Below are 21,452 nucleotides of genomic sequence, written 5' to 3'. Positions count from 1 at the left end.
ACCATAAAACTACTTCACTTTAAATGAAAGTATCATCACTTCTTGGCAGGCTCTATGTGGCCCTGGTTGAAATTTGCAGGTAGTCTCAGACTGCCTTTGGTTTTAGAGGCTGTCTCATCTTCCATAATCCCCAGCCTAAGTCTTCACTCTTGTACATTCAATGATGACTCCAGTATTCTTGCTGGAAAATCCCATGAACAGAGGGGCCTGGCGGGCCACAGTCCATGCGGTCACAAGAATTAGACATGACTTAGCAACTAAACCACCAACTTTGAAGTTAGAAAACCACTTGTTTTAGGTGGCTTAAAGTTGTCTATTTCTTGGCTTAGTAACACTTTGGGACTTTTTCACTACCAGCAGGCATGTGCACCAGACTTGGCAGATCTCTTGGGTGGAAGTAGTACTTCTAGGAGTTTTCTTTCAGGAGTTTTCAGGAATCAAATTGTCAGTGCCAACTGAGATTCTTCATTTGGTGTGGTGTGAGGCAAACCAAATGACCAACTGGGGGGAAAGTCAAGATGCATTCTTTTGAGACATAGTGATACAATATTTGAAAAAAAGGCATATAGTTGAAGATTATAATGCATATATTTTTGCCTCATTTCACCCTAAGACCTTGGAACACAGCTTCCAATAAAGCTTAGTAAATAGGTCTTAGATTAGGTGATATTAAGTCATTTCTTCTGGCTTATCCCTCAGCACAATGTGGAAAGATGCTAATCATGCATGTCAGCTTTATCAATTCAGCCTCATTTTGCCACCTATAGAATGAAGCACCTCCCACAGATTTTGGAAATGAGAAGTGGTTGTGCATTCATCAGGTTATCAATAACAGATAATACATTTATATTAGGACAAGTCTGTGGAGAGTATAGAAAGATATAGGTAGTCTGTTGGGAAACCACAAAATACAGGAATCCAGGGTGAGCAGCCCAGGAGCAGCAGACTTGTCATCATAAACAGAGACCTGAAGGGGTAAGAGATGTTACTAAAATCAGAGGGGGAGATAATTAAAAACAGGTCATCTTGAGAGGAGAAGAGACATTCGATTGAAAAATACAAGCCAATCTGAGGTGACCTTAGAGGCCTCATAAAAATAAATACCATAATCTCAGTCTTGGCCGTCACTCTGTCCTATTGAGGAGTCCCATTGCTTGACCCCAAGCAGAAGTCAGAGAGCACAGGAACCTTTGGGGGCAAAAAGTAGGGTGAAGAATGCAATACGAATCTGGAGGAGAAAAACAAGACGATATCTGACATAAATGAATATGCTATCAGCAATTCGTCATCCTATGGAGTCAGGTGTTGGGCATGCTGTCTACTCATAGAAAAATAGAGAATTACAGTTACATAAATGGCTACCCACTCCAGTATTCTCACCTAGAGAATCCCATGGACAGAGGAGCCTGGTGGGCTACAGTCCATGGGGTTGCAAGAGTCGGACACGACTGAGTGACTAACACTTTCACATCAAATGTGATTTAGTCTGTCCATGTATTAGAGAATGGACTGGTGAATCAGCTTCCTCCAGTCAGCAAAAAGCCTTAGGATCTGTTCTGGTTTGGCCTAGAATTAGAAAGATTTAGCAGTCAAAGACAGAGCAGCATACCTCTTTTTGGAAGTATATATTAAAGTGATGACCTTTCTGGTTGAGCTGATTTTGGATTGCTGTCTATCATTGTGCCCTACAAGGTGCTGCTGCTACTGCTGCTAAGTCGCTTCAGTCGTGTCAGACTCTGTGCGACCCCACAGATGGCAGCCCACCAGGCTTCCCCGTCCTTGGGATTCTCCAGGCAAGAACACTGGAGTGGGTTGCGATTTCCTTCTCCAAAGCATAGAAGTGAAAAGTGAAAGTGAAGTCGCTCAGTCGTGCCTGACTCTTAGCGACCCCATGGACTGCAGCCTACCAGGCTCCTCTGTCCATGGGATTTTCCCAGCAAGAGTACTGGAGTGGGGTGCCAAGCTAATAAGTATCTAATGAATGTTTGTTGTTATGGAACTTGGGAGACAGGCCTAACTTGACTTTTTCCTTCAGTGTCCCAACTTATGAGTGCTTCCACCATAAAAAGCTTCCAAACATCCCAAATATACTTTAGAAACCACTGCTGTAAAATTGAAATGACATATGATTTTAAAATATTATTCAATATATGTTGGAACTGCCTAGGGATGAACATGTTTTTAAAGTCCAGCCTGAGAACAGAGCTTCTCTGCTAAAGATGCCAACTGAAATCCTGGCCAAACAAAAGTGATTGCACAGAGGAGCAAGGACATTTGCTTCTGTGTTGAGGGGCACAGGAATTACTACCAGAGCCAACTCCTAATCAAGCTCTTAAGAAAATCTTTGACAGCAGAGCTGTCCCTTATTTTGGATGCAAATATTGGGTAACTGGGCCATCTCTTGATATACTTGCTATTGATCTTCATGAAGATGAAAGAATACATGAAACCAAAACAAGGAATCTAAAAGGTAGGGCTTTAGACAACTCCACCGCCATCATCAACAATGAGCTCAACAAATACATGCTGAGTTATTTCCATGTTGATTTATTTTTATAGGCTATAGTGCCCTCTTGTGATTAACATATGAATAAACTTCTGATGGCTTGGCATGACCAGTGAGTTTTTGATTATACATGTCAATTGAAGCAAAGAACCTCACTAGCACCATAAGAAAGTACTTTTCAAATTTGGCCAGGTGAAAAAAGACACTATACAATCCACAAGGTGTCCAGTAAAAACACTTCGGAAGCTTGGAAGTGATCAGTGTGATAGCAATGTGGCATACACACACACACACACACACACACACACACATAATCTCACTTGGTTGCTACATGTAATAACTATATCTTATTAAGTAGAAAATTGCCTGCCTATGTGGGAAAACCATTAACTGTTTGACTGCAAAACTCACTATAGGTAACTACTAGAGCAGTTACATCAGAATAATCTGAATATTCAGTGGCAAGGGTGAGTTAACAGCATTAAGGTTCTGGAAGGGATTTGGTTCATGTACTTTAAACAACAAAACAGGGTTGGGAATAGTTAGGGCATTCAAGAAACACAAAGACCAGCTATACATGCTACTATTAAAATCTAGGAGGTTCTTTTTGAGCCAAGATTTTCAGTCAGCTAAATATGAAAGAGAAAGCTACAAACAGCAAAATCTCTGGAATCTGTGCTTGCAGCTATAACTCAAGGAGCAACCTTCAGGTGTATAGCATATAGAAAAATGCATAGAATGTAATATGGAATTTCACTTACAATAACCCATTAGTGTTTTCGTGTGTGTAGCTCACAGAAAAATAAAGCTAGAATTTGCAATTGATTAGCCTTGAAATCAACAGCATTACTGGAAATCAGCAGTATTATCTACCATTGTTTAGAACCTAAATTTTACCACTATAGGCTCTAAGCTTTAGAGCTTAGAGCATGAGCTCACATTAGGGTCTAAACTTCTCAAAATCCTTTGGTTGTTTCATATCTTAACTGTAACACACATTTTATTATAGAGGCAAGTCTACGACTATTTTAGAGACCTACATGTGTTCACTCTTAATCAATAGGAATATTAACTCACTAATCCGCTTTAAATACTATTAATGAATTCCCAAGATGAAAAGTAGTTCTGCTTCCTTTCTTAGCCATCAACACAACGTTAATAAATTTATCACCTCAAAATACTTCCCAATGTGTTGTTCTCTTCACTGGAAAAAGTGCTTTACTATGTCTCCTATTGGGCTTCCCTGGTGGCTCAGCTGGTAAGTCTCCTTTCAGGTATCAGAGTGATCAAAGTCTGCAGAAACCTCTTTTGCCTTTGAACTGTTCTAAATGGTTCTCTGAGAAGAGTGACTACTTGGTGATGTGCAGAAGTGTGGTCTATCTGTAAATGAGCAGTATTTTTACACATAGGCTGAAGAGATACACAACAAATCATCCTTAACATATGATATCTTTAATTAAATTGATATTGGTGAGTTAAAAACATTTAGTGAGAAGATGACAGCTAGGGAAATAAGGTGTTCTATGACTATAATAGTGTTTAAAATAAAACAGTAAGAAATATCAGTTGGCTTTGTAATTGAAGAGAGAAGACAAACTAAGTATTGTCTTCCCAGTTCTTGAACAAGCAGAGACCACAGGAGAATAATTCTTATGTAAAAAGCACAGGGAAGAAAATCGTCAACTTTTTAAATGTTTTTGTTTTACAAAATTATATGGGAGAATTTGCCCAGTCAGGGATGAGCAAAATCAAGATGTAAGAAACATCAAAGCTGGGGGCGTCTAGTGTTGAGTGTCTTGGAGAATACAGCAAAAGAGAAGTTGCATCATTAGATATTATCATTTGGTATGTAAGATGTACATTTAAAATTCTGATTAAAGTGACTAAAAATGACCTTTTTTAAAAAAGTCAAATGAGAACTTTGGGGAAAAAACTCAAATTTACTCTCAGTAGTGACTTGATACAAGAATATAAACTCTCACTTTGATAAACCTGGATATAAAATCTTGCTGTCTGTATTCTAGATTTTCCTAAGTTTTCTGTAAAAGTGATTCATGTCAGGTCACCTGTAAATGACAACATTTTGCACTAAAAGGCTGTTTACACAATATACACATTCTTTACTTACAGAGCAAAATAAGCTTAACACTTTTATATTAAAAAACTGGGATACAGTAGGATTAGTAGCACCATGAAAAATAATTCTTCCCCCAAACTGCAGTCTTTTATTTTACTCAGTATGATTCTTCTCTTAATTGAATTTTTAACGTGCCATTTTAGTTACTGGGCAAAATATATAATCTTCATCTTATAATCCTTGGAGAAAGTCATCCTGGACCCAAAAAGTAAATTCATTTCCTCATTTCATTCGTAGAAAAATAGAGACCTTGCTCTGGCACATTGCTGAGGTACATCTGAATCTTCATGATTTACTAGTCCGCATGTTCTCTTGGTCATATATAGTAGCACCATGGGTGGCAGCAGTGGTAAAATTGGGGAGAGTGAGACATTGCATCCTGGGAATTTTATATATATATATATGTGTATATATATATATATATATATATCTATATCACATTTAAAAACACACAAAGAATTCTTCAAAATGTTATGTCCTCTTCATGCACACTTGACATCGGCTAATACGTGTCCTCAAGTCTCCTGCTTTCAGCGTTTCTGATTGAGGTTTGCTGGGAAATAAAAAACAAGACTATCAAATTAGCCTTTTCTGGTATTTTAATTCTATTATTGGTTCAATTCATACTTTAACATTCTATTGTGTTTAAGTAGTTGACTTAATGGTTAACTTTTGAGCAATGCAATCTAGTGCAATGACTGGTATGGCCTAAGAGCCATTAGTGGTTATAGGTATCTTAGTGATTCTCCTCCCCACCACTCTCATCCTCGTCTATTTGTTTCTCCCTCTCTTTCTCTTATAAATTCTTCTAACAGTCCTAAAACGAGGGGCAATTGATGATGAATAGATGATAATACATAACACATAACGGTTACAGAAAGATAATACATAAGAAAAATGTTAATAACTCAAAAGAAGCAACATATAAAAATAGAAATAAAAAAAACCCAATAGAATAAAGTCCCCTGCAGGCACATGTATTACAGGTGGCCTTACTCATTCAAATACTTGGATGAAAGCCTTGAAAACAACCTGGGAAAGAGACTACTGGACTGGGGAAGCAACACAGACTACTTCAGTTTCTAGGGTGGCTTCAGTCTAGTCGAACAGTTGCTCATGGGTTACTGAGAAGGTCACACAATCTTTTCTTGCTCTGTTTTGCTTTTAAAGAATTATCATCATGACATCTCAAACCACATACACCTATTATTAGTCAAGTATGTTTTTCTGACCTGAGTCTGTTATATGAGGAGAACAAGCAAGAATAAAGTACATGGTCCTTTAAATTTCTAACATTTGTTGGGTATAAACCATTCACAAACTGCCTCTCTCTTCCTCCAGCACCTCTGAAGGAGGCTTAAGACCTAAACTAAAGCCATAAGCGCCTTACCTGAACATGTCTGACACATCTACAGTCGCCAGCCAAAAGCTGTAGGAGTTGGCGTAATAGTTGCAGGTCCCCCGCCCATGACACTCAATGAAGGGAGCTGAACGAAACTCTTCTAAGCAGGAACCAGGGGAGGCCAGGGCTTGGCCTGAGCCCTCTGCCCCTGCACTTGTGTGCTAGAAAAGACAAGGGAAAATGTGCCACAATACCCATGAACCTTAGTGAGTATCCAAAGATAAGTGCTGACCTTGGCCAAATATTCAAATCCAGTGAAGTAAATAGAGCCAAAGTTAAGAGAACAGAATCCACACCAAAGGTTCTCAACAAAACAAACAGGTAGATTGTGAACATCTGTTCCAGCAAATGTATGAAAGGGAACACAGTGCTTGGATAGAAGCTATACCAGGTTCAAATGACAGGGATTCCTCATACTAGGAAGAAATGTAGATATGGTGGACAGTTGGCTAGGATGACAAAGCCAAGGAAGAGTGATTCATACCATCATGAAGGAATAACCAATCCAGAGAGAATCCCATCCCTGAGGACAACGGGGAATCTGGATGGTCTGACTGTGGACTGCAATCACCACGGCCGGAGCTTCACATACTGCACATCTGGTAAGGGAAAGGCAGAAGGAACACAATCTACAGAGTGAGCACACAGGAAATAGCAGTCCCTCTTCTTTGGAAGCCTTCCTGTTATAAAATCCCATCAAGGGGTCTACAGTGCTCAGAAAAAAGAGGAGAGAAATGTACTTTGAGGACTGCTTTTGAATAAGCCCAGCCTCCCAATATACGTAATAAAGTTATAAATGAAACCTGTAAGTTTTTTTTTTTTTTTTTTAAGAAACTACAGAACCACTGCTATGGCACTTTCATTTTCTATCCTGCCCTAAACTTGTATTCATACTTGCAATAGTCAATGTCATAACTGCTGCAAGACTTTGGCTTGGTGTATTGCGCATACTACTTGCTGTCAAAGTGTCCAACTTGAGGGTAGACATTCGGTACTACTGAAACTGTGCTAAGAACAATGTTTGGTAAACTGAAGAAGACAAGAAACAAGACACTTTCTTAATCCCTGCCCATTATTTTTGGCCCAAGGGATATTTATTAACCATTTGGCTCTCTCTTTAGAAGTACAACATAAACAGAATACTGGACAAGTACCAAGGCACCTGGAGATGCGGTGTCTGGGTACTTGTCTATAAAATCAAGTACAGTGCAGCTAAGTCTACCAAATCTTTAATAAAGAGCAAGACGGGACCTTTTGAAATATGACTAAACCAATTTGGCAAACTTTATCTACCAAATAGGGAATGCCTTTAGGAGATCTTTTACTCCAAAGAATTGGGACTGTTAAAAAAAAAAATCACATGCACAAAAATGAATTCCCAGAAGAAGCCCTATTTATCATTTTTTATGATTTATTCTTCTTGTCCCTGTCTAGGAGATCTTTACTAAACTCATAAGATTTTTACCTTACCCTCTCCTTGAAAACTTACATAGTTTTGGTTTTACCTTTAGGCCTATGATCCATTTAAAGTTGATTTTTGTATATATGTAAGATGTGAGGTTATGGATCTTTTTTATTTATTCACTGCATATGGTTATCTAATAGTTTCAGCACCATTTGTTGAAAAGATTATCTTTTTATAAAATTATCTGAATACCTGTTTTGTACTCATCTGTTAATGATATGAATTTGGATCTATTTTTGAATTCCCTATTTTTTATGTTAGTCTATATGCCTCTTCTAACACCAATTTCATACTATCTTAATTACTGTAGTTTTGTAGTAATTCACACTGTCAGGAAATGTGAGTCCTTTGACTCTGTTCTTCCTTATCAAAATTTTTTGGGCTCCTCTATGCCCTTTGCTTTTCCATATAACTTTTATTATCAGCTTGCCAATTTCTACAGGAAATATAAAAACCTTATAGAATTTTAATAACGATTATACTGAATCTGTGGATCAATTTGGGCAGAATTGACATGTCAAAAATATTGCATTCTGCATTCCCTGAACATAGTATATCTCTATAGTTACTTAGCTCTTTTTTTTTTTAATTTAAATTTAAGTTACTTGGCTCTTTTCAAAAAATTTTCTCGGTGTTTTGTAGATTTTTAGTTTACAAACATTGTACAGCTTTTGTTCATCTTATTCCAGGTATTTTATGTTTGGATGGCAATTGCAAATAATTTTTCTATCATAGGAATATAATCATTATATATCCTGCAACTTTAATAGACTCACTCGTTAGTATTAGAAAATATTTTATAGATTTGTGAAGGAAAGGGTAAGATTTTCTATGTAGACTATCATGTCACCTGTGAATAAAGATAGCTTTATTTCGTTATAAAAATGAATTCCCAAAGGAAAGATGGTAACAATAACCCTGTGTATGAGACAGCAAAAGAGACACTGATGTATAGATCAGTCTTATGGACTCTGTGGGAGAGGGAGAGGGTGGGGAGATTTGGGAGAATGGCATTGAAACACGTATAATATCATGTATGAAACGAGTCGCCAGTCCAGGTTCGATGCACGATACTGGATGCTTGGGGCTGGTGCACTGGGACGACCCAGAGGGAGGGTAGGGGAGGGAGGAGGGAGGAGGGTTCAGGATGGGGAACACAGCTATACCTGTGGCGGATTCATTTCGATATTTGGCAAAACTAATACAATATTGTAAAGTTTAAAAATAAAATAAAATAAAAAAAAAAGAGTGGCTGAACTAGGCTTAACCTTTATATTTAATGTCAAAGAAACTAAAGTTTCCAATGATTCATCCTTTATGGTTACTAGACTCCTAGATCAATTGGGTCATGATCAGAATGAAGATGGCGATACCTAATATGCTTAGGAGGTAGAGTTTTACCCGGGTTCTAATGTGGCAACATTCTAGGAAATCTTTATTAACAGTACCTCCCTCCTCTTAGATACTCATGCTCCAAGTCTCAGCTATCACGTTTCCTTCCCATAACTAATCAATTGCCAAATCTTATTTATTCTATTAATGTGATACACGTACCCCACTGAGAGTTCCAAAGCACTCCTACAAGGACTATAGCAATATGCTTAATCTCTCTGGTCTCTTACCCCTGGATTATCCCCTCCGGAATCATGTTACACATTTATGCTTCTGTAATCTTCCCTGAAATGTAGCTCAAAAACTTCAAAGGTCCCCATTATATACCAAATAAAGTTCAAACTAAAACCTGACACTGAAAGCCTTCTACTGACTGGGTCCAAATTAACTTTCCAATCTCTTCTCCCTCTGCACCCTTTGGACACTAATAGTATATTCTAGACACATCGGTCTACAAATCCATTCCCATTTTCTCTACCTAGAATGCTCTTCTCCATTATAAATGCCTGTCTCAAGTCCTTTACATCCTTAAAGGGCTAAACAGTTCAAAACACATTTCTTCCATATCTCAGATTTCTCCAGTTGGAATTAAATATCCCTTTCCTAATACTTTCATAATACTTTATTAGATTTATTGCTGCATTGAGCCCAAGCCTGATACATATTAATTTATGTATACTTGCCTAATGACTAGATTGTGAGGGTTTTTTTTTTTTTTGGTGATATTACACTAGTATATCACTGGTCCTGGTCAAAAGAAGATCCCCAATAAATATGGATCAAACTACATATTGAACATTATAAAGTTCCTCTGTTCTACCTAACCTGAGAGGAATATGGTCAGATCATTATCTCTGGACTCATTTCTAACTAGCTAAACTAACTGGATATCAGCAAATGTCAACAGTACCCATGTCTCACCGACTAATGAATGGCTGGATGCTCTGCCCCTTCAGGGGTTCCATGCTCATTGGCATGGGCTCTGGGGTGGAGAGCCAGTAAGAATAATCATTTCTTGAAGCAAAGTTGCAAACATTATTGATGTTGCAGAACATGAAAGGCATGGTACTGAAACGACGAAGGCAGCTGCCGGCTGTTCCTGGGAAGAATTAGGGAGAAAAAGGAAAAGTGTCATGATAATTAGTTTCTTCTAACATACTAACAAACAACCTTTCAAAGAGGAACTTTTCCCTATTTCTTAGATGATAACCAGGTCTTCTCTGGTGACTCAATCAGTAAAGAGTCTGCCTGCAATGCAGGAGATCCATGTTTGATACCTGGGTCAGGAAGATCCCCTGGAGAAGGAAATGGCAATGCACTCCAGTATTCTTGCCTGGAGAATTCCATGGACAGAGGAGACTGGTGGACGATAGTCCATGGGTCACAAAGAGTCTGACATGACTGTGACTAACACTTTCATTTTCTAGATGATAACTACACTTTAATTCTTCAATTAAAAGATGTACATTTACTCATATTTTAACATTTCTAAAATCAGGATATATCTTACAACTTATGTAGACATTTATTGTGCTAGCTCATTATATATTCCCCAACACTCTTTTTAAACCAGTTATGCGTCTTATAAACAGTGGTGCCTTATGGAGAATATTGAGTAATTTATTATGCAAAAATGAAGGGCACACACTTAGTCCTAACAATATGATTTCCTCTCCAGTATGCCCTCCCTTCTTCCAAGACATCCCTAGTATGTGTCTTATGTGGGTTCCCCATATCTTTACGCCTAGGGACAATTGTAGTGCTGACTAATAGGCACAGCAACCATGGACAGGTTTGGAAGTAAATAATACAAGGGGGAAAAATAAATGAGGGAGAAAGGAAAGAAAGATGCGGGGTGGGGGGTGGGAGAAAGGAACTAGAGCGTTGAAATTTCTGAGCTGGTAGGGACAATAATATCTCTACCTGCGATCAGGCTTTTCTTTTCTCATTTACTCACAAAGAATGATGAAAAACGATGTATCTCCCTCACATTTTTAAGTTGACACCTCAAATTTTTCATCAGAAGTTTAAATTGATACTGTGCCAGTTATTAAGATATTATTGTCTCTTGGACCCAAACCCACCCTTCTATACTTGGTAATACTGGAGTCTGGAATTTTGCAAACCACATTTCAACATTACCAGCTGTCATTTCCAGTGTTTTGTGAATATTTATATTTAAAAGCAAACTTTGACATCACTCTTTTAAATGTATCCAATGTAATTATTTGAAACCTAAAACAATAAACCTTTTTAAAAGTACAGAAACTCATATTTAACAATTGGAAATTATACAATGCTCCTTTTACATTGTATTTCCATTCTACTTCTCTCACACAGTTTTATCCTAATGTATTTTTTTTTATTATTCAATGTCTTTTACTGAGGATCCAATCATATTCTCTGAAACAAGAATTTAAAATAATTTGAACTGATTTTCTGTGACTCTAAGGCTTTACATGTTACATATTATTTTGAATGATCATAATTACTATTAATTCACACTGATCAAAAATAGGTTATTATAAATTTTGATACTGACTAAAAATTAAATTTTTATTAGAAATGCATTTTCTAATGAGATGGATTAGAAGTGAATTATAGAACCTGAGTTAACAGATACTTTAACAAAGCCATTATTTTGAATTGTTCCTCTGAATTTGTCTCTTAGAGGTTTTTATGTTTCAAGGCAATATGCCATGGTATGAGTCTTTTATAAAATAGGAGATGGGTGGTAGAGAAAGAGGATATAGGAAAAGAGATTATCTAAAGCATATACACAGGCAGTTCAACTTTAGGAGAAAGTACATATGAAAGTTGAGGATTTATAAACTAATACCATTAAAATTATACATTGGAAATTCCTCATATATCCAATGGAGTATGTTTATCTCAGGCTGAGGATGATTGATAAAAGATCAATAATTCTTAAAATTGGTGGACTGTCAGAATCACTGGGAATTTTTATATTATAGTTTAGGAATGGACCTAGGAATCTTTTCAAAATTTCCCCAGGTGGAAAATCATTGATTTAGCCTAATTTATACTTTTTTCAGAGAAAAAAAAAATAGCTCAGAGAGGTGAATGACTCGAAGTCATGTGAGAGCAAATGAGAAAACTGACATAATTGAAAAATGGATGGGTTTGCAATTGATAGGTGTTACAAACAAACCTATCTTCAAAACAGAAACAGATTCACAGACACAGAGAACAGACCGGTGGATGCCCAGCAGGGCAGGGGTTCGGGGAGGGATGGAATGGGGGTCTGGGGTCAATAGATGCAAACCGTTACATATTGAATGGATAAACAAGTTCCTATTGTATAGCACAGGGAACCATATTCAGTATCCTGAGATGCATCATAATAGAAAGAATATATATAAATATGCATACATATATATTCTTTTGTGATTCTGAGACCAGAGATATTTCCATCCCTGTCTCTAATTAGTAATGCTAGTTTTATTTTTAAATTAATTTATAATTAAAAAACACTTTCAGAGACTTCCCTGGCAGTCCATTGTGGCATTGAATAGGTCAGGTCACTTAACCTCTTAGCCAGTTTATGTGTGTGTGTGTGTGTGTGTGTGTGTGTGTATAAATATAAATACAATACTTGCCCTATAACTTTCTTGATTATTTTAGTTTTGAAAATCAAATTGTCTAATGAATATGAAAGTGCTTTTCTTTCTTTTTTTTTGAAAGCGCTTTTCTTTTTGGCTATACCACATGATTTGTGGGATCTCAGTTCCCTGACCAGGGACTAAACCTTTGCCCCCTGCAGTTGAAGTGCAGAGTCCTTCCCACTGGACCGCCAGGGAAGTCCCTGAAAGTGCTTTTGAATTATAAATTAAAAATAAAACTAACATTACTAGTTAGGGACAGGGATGGAAATATCTCTGGGTCTCAGAAAGAAGAGACTAGGAAGGTGTACATAAAAGGAAGGTCTACAGTGATGAGAACATGGGTGTTTGGTTGCATTTACGCTGTAGGCTACCTACAGTGATGCAGAATTCTGGTTATAGTCTCCAAGCAGTCAAAGCTAGGGTGATCTCATGAACTCTCAGTACTCTCATATTTTGAAACTATAAAGTTTTAATACACTAATGATTCTGGGTATGCATTTTGTTTTTTCAGACAGAACATTTTCAGTATTGTCTGTTTCCTCCACCACTACCATCTTTTTTATACACCATAGTCCTTTCACTAATTCAGCACAGACTATGTATGTATTTAGTGAGGTGATTGTTTCTTTAACATCAAACTTCTTATTTTTATTCTTTGCCTAGGCATCAAGATATCTCCAATTTGATCCCTGAATGAGCCCTGGCAGAGACCCTGCAATCCTGTATCACACTTGAAATATTGGGTACTATCATGATGTTCCTATGGCTGAGGCCTAAGCTGTACTTGAGTCAGGTCTAGTTTATAGCCTCTGCATCTGAATACATACTATGACAGCCCTTGCTTGACCAAATACACACATTTTGAAAAGTTATAGGGACATAGTAGATAAGAGATCCTATTTTTTCTTTGCTTTACATTTGTGAATTTCATGATGTTCAAAAACTTTTAATGCTTCCTGTTCACTTACTAGGTTAGGAGTTTAACATTTATAAGCTTGATTATGGGTAGAAGTTAGATTCTCACAGTAAAGAGAGAATGGACTGAAGGGAAAAAAGTAGAGAACATTATCTAAAAGATAAGAGTATATTTACAATGAAGATTTGTCAATTGTAAAATTAGAAAAAGATTCTACATAAGGTGGCTCAGATGGTAAAGAATCTGCCTGCAATGCAGGAGACTGGGGTTTGATCCCTGGGTCAGGAAGATCCCTTGGAGAAAGAAACGGCTACCCATTCCAGTATTCGTGCCTGGAAAATTCCACGGACAGAGGAGGCTGGCAGGCTGCAGTCTATGGGTTTGCAAAAGAGTCAGGCACGGCTGAGTGACTGACTGTGAGTGAAAGAATAGAGAGATGCACTTTGTCCAAGGTTACTCTAGAACCTAACAAGATTTTCAAAACAAAATAGAAATGCATAGTAAGAAATAAGATGCTGATTATCTCACCCAAGTCTTGACCATGAGCTCTTTTATTTCCTTGTACATACAGGAGAGAAAAGCCTTCATACACCTGGATGGTTCCCTGTGGGCATTGTGGAGCATCTGTTGTCTGGCTGTGACGTGTGATGAGAAACCCATGGGCAATAGAAGAGGTTCCAGGGGGACCTGGAGGACCCTGCAATCCATCTGGCCCGGGGGGACCATCCAAGCCACGAGTACCTATTTTCCAAAAAGCCGTCAGTATACAAAATTAAGTGAGCTCTGATTCACTATTATGGCTATTGACAAAACATTATGACCTCGTTTGATTAGTTAATTTAATCAATATTTATAGAATGTCTACACAGGCATTGTCAGATATCACAGATTTGGAGACAAACAAAACATGGTCCCTGTCCTCAAAGAGATTAATTTTTTTTTTTCCCTTCTGGAATTGGTTGATGACATTAGGCACTAAATAAATACTGAGTGAATGGAACACTAGATGGGAAGAAGTGATGCCCATTTGGGAAATTTGTATGTTACCTAGTCTCTCACTGTACTAAAGGAGTCCAAACCCAATGACAAAATCTCAGTCTGCTGTTTAGTTCATCACTTAGAAAGGAAAGGTGTGGTTGCTGTCAGTCTGCCAGCTTCAGTGCTGAAAAACATTTTCCTTTGAATCTGTCTAGAGAATTATTCTCAGGCATACATTCTTGTTTAGAGAATAGGCAGGGTACTCTGAGGAAACTTTTTAAAATGTTTAATTTCAATCTGTCACTGGTTTCTGTTCTCTATTTGGCCACTCGATTTGAGCTTATTTTTTAAAAATTCTCTATATACAGGCCTTTGGCCACTGTGTGTATAGATTTTTCACTTGGGGGAAATGTCACAGCAATGCCTGTATGTGATGAAGGTGACACTGACCTGTTTCTTCCCTAGAAAGACAGTTAATGAGATGGCAGGGTGTTGGTTCTAGGAGCAACATAGACAGCACCAATCTGCTTTGCTGCTACTGCTGTTTTTTTTTTTGTTTGTTTTTGTTTTGTTTTGTTTTACCAACACAAACCTTTACATTTGTTATTTAGAGTTATATTTACATTATCTACAATTGTAAAAACACTGAAAATTATCAGAACAGTTAAGCACAATGAATACCTGAAAAATCCTCATCTTGAGGAAAAGCTGACTTTCTAGGGCTGTAAAAACATTTAAAATGAAAACAGCCTTCCTGTGTTTCTCTTATACTGGCAAATCTGTGTCATCGTATTTTTCCCAAGCAACAGACTCCCCAGCTAGCTGTGCTCTCTCAAGAGGAGGCTTTCACAGCTCCAGTTGGAGGGATATGTCCAGAGGTCTCCCAGACTTAAAAACTACTATCAGCAGCAGTGTTTTACTTGTCTCACCTGGCTGGCCTGGCAAACCTGGGTCTCCTTTGCGTCCTCCAGCACCATCAAAGCCAGGGAGTCCATTGCGTCCAGGATCTCCTGGAGGGCCAATTGGACCTACAGGAGAAAGCAGTAGGGTTTTCAAATGTGCGTAGAATAAATCCACATCCAGATAGAGCTAGGACACTTGACATCCATGAGTGGCACTGAATTCATAATCTGGTTTTGTCTTTAATTCAGATAAATGAAAGAATAGTTCAAGCCCAGGATGAAAAGATGCAGACAAGGATTTAGGTTTAATTTTAAACAATCCATTTGCCTCTGTGGAGAATTCTATAATATGGCGGTTGTGTGCTCCTTGCCTTCAGTACAAGACATAGCACAAGGCCCAACTTTTGTTCTATATCCCAACAAAAGGCAAGGCTGTTGCTGCCTGTATACTTCATTTATGAAAAGACTGCTGTTAAGCCACTAATAAACTGGAAAGACTGAAGTTAGTTTCTAGTTTTCTTTTAGAATCACAGTTGGCTGCAAGTATAGAGTGAATTGGCCAACTAGACAGGATTTAGTTTAAAAATCATACAACCTCACAGCGTGGAAACTAACAGCCCATCAAATCAGCCTTCTATCCTTCTGGTGGTTGGGACAGAGAAAGCATCAGATCTTAAATGCATATGAATTTCATTATAGAGATTTTAAAAACATTAACCTAATCATTCAATTAGGATAGCCAGATGAGCGAGAAAAAATTGGACTGGGCCTAAAAGAAATTAGGGCATGAGAAATGAACCTTTCAAGAAAGGTTCAAAAGAGAAAGTGCAACCCATGGTGGTGTAGTATTCTACTAGCTGCTGAGACTCCTGTCGTCAAAGACAAACTCTGACAAGTGAAAGGAGAATGAGGGAAATGTTTGCAAATACATAAGGCTTGAAAAAGATGATCTACAAAGGTACCTGGTAAACCCTGAGGTCCTGGGAGTCCTTGTAAACCTTTTAATCCAGGCTGGCCTGGAATCCCTGGTGGGCCAGCATCTCCTTTGATTACAATACTCTGTCCTGAAGGACCAGGTAATCCAGGGGGACCTAAGAGGCAAAATATATAAAGTTGAAGGTAGGGAAGAGAAAGGTTGGAAAGAATGAATGCCAAAATAAACCTCAGATCAGAATAAGAATTGGTTTGAGAGAAATGAGTTACATGTATTGGAATTTACTATGTCCAACAGAAATCTGTTTGGGAAAATTACCTTTATTTCCCCCAAAGAGCCAAAAAAAAAATAATTTCTTAGGGTCTTATTTGTCCATAGATTAGGGTCTACGGACAAATTAGGCATATAGTCCCTATTTTCAAGCCTTGAAGTGTGATTGCAAATCTGTGAACACTGGTGTCAAGGGAAGACAGTTCTGTTTCCTGATGAATCCATTCTGATTCTAACGTCATTTGCGGATCTTGTTTGTTGAGTTTGTCAAGGGAGCCACTGAACTAACTAGTAGAGGAATTTAGTAGATACCCTGTTTCATAGTTTATAGGAAATGTCTGTAAGTCTCTCAGCAAAAGGAACTATTTTCATATTAAAAATATAGAAACATACCTATGAGACTTGCTCTTGTGATCTATTCTATTGAATATGGGAAAGTTAGTATAAAAGGTAAAAAAAAAAAAAACAAAACACAACTCAATGAAGCATTCTTGTTGGTCCTGTATCTATCTTAAATTTAAAAAGTCTGTTCTTGATATTACATTATTGAAACAGAGAGCTTGAGAGATTAATATAATAAGAAGAGGGAAAGTCCTGCCTATTTCCCCTCAGTTGTTGGGGACTGAGACTCTGAAAGTTTCAACTGAAAGGCAGAATGCAAACTTTCAAATTCTTCAATGAATTTAAGTATCAGGTATAACTAGCTCCAGAAATAAGTCTTACCTGGTGGGCCAATAAGTCCTGGATCCCCCTCAGGGCCAGTTGAACCAGGTACTCCACTGGGTCCTTTCATGCCTACAAAGAAGGTACAATTGCACAGCAAAGCAACAGGGCCATAGCCTTTACCCAGCCGGATCAGGAACTGTGTGTGTTCTCCCAAAGGAATTTAATGTAAAGGGGGAAACTGCAAAACATCCCTTCAAATACCTGGAAATCCTGGAACGCCAGGGAGACCAGGATCTCCTTTCATTCCATTGAGACCTGGCCGGCCAGGGTTACCCTGAATAAATAAAATCATTAATTTTAGAACAATATTGGGGGCAGGGAAGGAAGAGCATAGGTGGTATTGCACAGTGATTTGCAGAACTGGCTCAAACTTTTAGGATTCAAATCTCAGTTCACCTTTTAGTAGCTTGTGTGACCTTGAGTTGATTGTTTATTCTTTCTGCTGCATCATTTTCTTACCTCTAACAGAGAAAATAATAGTATCTACTTCATGAAGTTGTTGTGACGATTAAATGAGATAATTGATATTAAGTACTAAGAAAACTGGTTATGATGTGTACTTAATGGTAGTTATTATTCTATAATAGCTATATTATTTTATAATATAATGGTAATTATATAATGACAATAATATTTTATTATCATTAACAAAGGCACTTCTTTTGAGTGTAGCCCTGATGTAATAAGTGCGTGAATTAAAATCCAAGAAGTGATGAAGTCTAACAGACTAAGTAAAAAATACAGTAGGCTTGTTAATTAATTGGGTTTGAGGGCCAGGAAAACTATGGGGAGAGGAAGAGTTGAGAATAACTCTAGAATGAACCTAAAGGAAGAGTAAGTGTGGAACAATGAAGTTTACTAATAGTAACAAACAAAGAGACAAGTCTAGAACATCTTAAGCAAAAATGTAAGAAAGAGCTTAAAGGGGGGCCATGTCATAAAGTCATAGGATCCAGCTTGAAGGGGCTCCCAAATCTAGGACAGTTTGAGAATCAAAATAAGTAAGGATAGTTTAAAAATTACAAATCATTGAAAAGAATGAGGTTTATGCGTCTATGATGATAACAAAGAGCCAATATATGGAAGAGAAGGGAGGCTCTTGGTTACAGAAGGGCCAAGTGGAATATGTGGAGGCAGTGCTAGAGTGGGACAATCATCAGTTGCCACTATCACAGAATTGAATGGCTGAGGCAGAAATCATAGACAGATATTCTAAGAAGAAATTCTGATGTGGAACAGTATAGTTGTATGATCTTAATGTGTCTTCCTGTAGTTTTGCTTATTAGTTACAAGGGGAAAAACAGTAACCATGTAGTGGAGAAACCAGGTAACAACTTAATGGGAAAATAAAAATTAAGATAATTAATTAAGGGCGGATGAATATTGTGGGCCTCCATATCTGAGAACACACCACTCATGGAGTATTCCATCTGGGGAGGCACATCTTCAATCTAATTATGAAGAAACAGCAGGCAAAAGAAGAAACATTCTTTTTTTAGTGGGAAGGGGCTACACATATTTCTTCAAAAATGCCCAGGTCATGAAAGAAAAAAATAGGCTTATTTCAGAAAAAAAATACATAATTATACATATACACACAGAGAAAATACACATAGAGAGCGAATGGGGCAAAACATTAACAACTGGTCCATTTGGGTAAATAGGGTTTTTTACCATTCTTGAAAATTTTCTATAAGTTTAGTATTATTTCCAAAATGAAAATTAGAAAGGGTACAAATATAAGAACTTGCATAAAAGAAAATGAATAGAACTTGAAAATACCATGTTTATAAAACGTTGGTATCAGATAGTAGTCTTGAATCTGGCAAAGTGACATGCAAATTGGAACTACATTGGAAATGAATGAGGTAGGGAGTGAGTAGAGAATGAATAAAAAGAGGATTAAAAATTTAAGTCTAGATGTCTAAAAGAATAGCGATAACAGGGAAAAAGGTGGGTTGTTTTAAACTTTAAGGACAATTTCTTTAGATTTTTTTTCTGCTATAAAGCAGCCATCAAAGCTAAAAGACTAAGCCCAGACTTTGTTGGCTGTCAAATCTAACAACAACCCTCCTGAATGAAGGAAGGAAGCTTTGAGGGTACATAAATAAACATGTGACTTTCTGGGTCACTCAAACCAAGGTGGAAAACGCATGAATATAGACGTGGGGATATGTTATTATTCTCCTTTTACAGGTAAAGACAGAAACACAAAGTATCTGTCTGCCTTCCTCATAGACACAGAGCACAACTGTACAGTGGAGCTGCAAAGTGACTCTAACTACAAAGTCTAACATATCCCCACTCACCATAATCAGTTCTCTATGGAAGACTCATCCACATGCAATGCTTACACACACACACACACACACACCACATATCCTTTTATAATTTGCTTTTGCTGAAATCAAAGTTTCTGAAATCAAAATCTATACACACCAAGAACTCCAGTTAAAACTATCTTTTGGGGAACCCGTTAACTATAAGGTAGCAAAGTCCCTTTAGTTGGTAGAAGACAGGAACTTGCCTTTTTCTCTGTACTTCACCAGGAAGCCATGCAAAGAGCCTTGACCGGTAAATGCGAATTAAAACAATGCAGTTTGGAATTCTCATTTTGAATGCAAACACCCACATCCATTTCTCATCAAATATCTATTCCTATTTCCTACCTGGAGTCCTGGAGGACCTTGATCACCTTTCAAACCAGGCAAACCAGGTTGCCCAGGTTGGCCTGGGTTACCTCTTTCTCCTTTAATAGCCCCACTTCCAGGTAGACCCCGGGGACCTTCTGGACCTGGTGGACCTTGATAATGCACAACAAATAGCCACATTTCAGTATAACATAAGAACAGCATAAAAGGCTTTTAAATTATCCAAATACTCTTAGTCATCTATTAGTTTGCAGAATAAAATCCAGAGTACATTAAAATATATAGATCAATGCTGACTCTCTAATGTAAACTGGGCTGGGTTCTTTTTGTTATGAACACTGGGTTGCAGATTCTTTAATTTTGTATTTTATTATACATTAAATCCAATAAGCTCATATCTAAAGGAAGGACTTCGGACATTGTAATAAAGATTGCTTCTGTAATCCTTAACTGTTTGATTTAAGTGAACCAAAACAGATACCATAGAGCACTGTTCTCAAATTGGAAATGCATCAGAATCCCCGGGAGGGCTTGTTAAAATAGATTCTTGGATATACCCCCAGAGTTTTGGATTCTGTTAGGCTGGAGAGGGGCCCAGGAATTTCCATTCTAACAAGTGCCCTGTAAATAAAAAGTGTCCTGTAGCTAAAGCTGCTGGTACACTGCCACATTTTGTAGGGCAATCAGGGATTCACATCATTTGCCTCATTATGATTAAAATAAAGTTGCTTTATTTGTAAGTAGTTACTTTTATTCAGTTTGTATTACTATGCAATTAAGATAGTTATTTAAGCAAACTAATTGCCTAATTTCATTTTAGTGATATGCTTAAAACATGGGAATATTTTAATGTCAGAAATTCAAGGAGTCAATATAGTACTTTTAACTTAATTTAAAAATGCTTTTGTGTTATTTACATTTTAAATATTTCTGAAGAAAAATAAAGGACTTGGCATATAACTTCTGAATAAATAAATAATTTAAAAGGGGATTTTGCTAAGCTCCTTCCTTATACTATGTTTTAAAATGTTCCTTCTAAATAAAGGTATCAGGTTCATTAAGTGACCGAGAAGATCTTATAAATAGCCACATTTTTCCTCACTAGGTGGGAAATAGCTGTCTTGCCTGCAGAGTGCTGAGGTGGAGACTAAATAGCCCTGCCTTAAGAAAATAATTACAAAGTCCCAAATAATGAACAGTACATAGTGAGCACCTATACCTTCTCTCTTCCAGTAATCTTAGTTTTTCACTGGTTTCAACAAAAAAGGAAAATACGTAGAGTTTATTTTTAAGGGAAATTTCACAGGCATATGAATTTAGAATACTGAATTCATGTTTACATACAGACAAAAGGTCACATCTTTGATCCCGTCCTTTCCAGTACTCTTATGACTCAGAATCAGTGGCTTCATGCTAACAATGCAGCATGGCTTAGAGATCATGAATGCTGGACTCATTAATCAATCATTAGCTATTTGACCTCTGTAAGTTTTATTCATCACCTTGGCCTCAATTTCAACTTCTTTAAAATGGAAATAAGAATAGAA

General features: G+C 37.4%; 1 protein-coding gene across 1 annotated transcript in view; it reads right to left on the bottom strand.

Annotated features, from left to right (window-relative positions):
• Positions 1 to 3,936: 3,936 nt before the first annotated feature.
• COL4A5 (collagen type IV alpha 5 chain) overlaps positions 3,937 to 21,452 on the bottom strand; it is a 245,546-nt gene continuing 228,030 nt past the window's right edge. The window contains exons 42-51 of the mRNA XM_061409403.1: positions 19,924 to 20,057; positions 17,456 to 17,528; positions 17,252 to 17,323; positions 16,287 to 16,415; positions 15,352 to 15,450; positions 13,973 to 14,185; positions 9,824 to 10,001; positions 6,530 to 6,644; positions 6,034 to 6,206; positions 3,937 to 5,196 (exon numbers count right to left, since the gene is read on the bottom strand). Of these exons, the coding sequence (XP_061265387.1) occupies positions 5,115 to 5,196; positions 6,034 to 6,206; positions 6,530 to 6,644; positions 9,824 to 10,001; positions 13,973 to 14,185; positions 15,352 to 15,450; positions 16,287 to 16,415; positions 17,252 to 17,323; positions 17,456 to 17,528; positions 19,924 to 20,057 (1,268 nt within the window). The 3' untranslated portion in view covers positions 3,937 to 5,114. The remainder of the gene's footprint in view (positions 5,197 to 6,033; positions 6,207 to 6,529; positions 6,645 to 9,823; positions 10,002 to 13,972; positions 14,186 to 15,351; positions 15,451 to 16,286; positions 16,416 to 17,251; positions 17,324 to 17,455; positions 17,529 to 19,923; positions 20,058 to 21,452) is intronic.

This window comes from Bos javanicus, chromosome X (genome assembly GCF_032452875.1).
Source record: "Bos javanicus breed banteng chromosome X, ARS-OSU_banteng_1.0, whole genome shotgun sequence".
Classification (NCBI taxonomy): Eukaryota; Metazoa; Chordata; class Mammalia; order Artiodactyla; family Bovidae; genus Bos; species Bos javanicus.
Note: the sequence above shows the minus strand (reverse complement) of the source record. Positions and strands in the feature narration are given on the sequence as shown.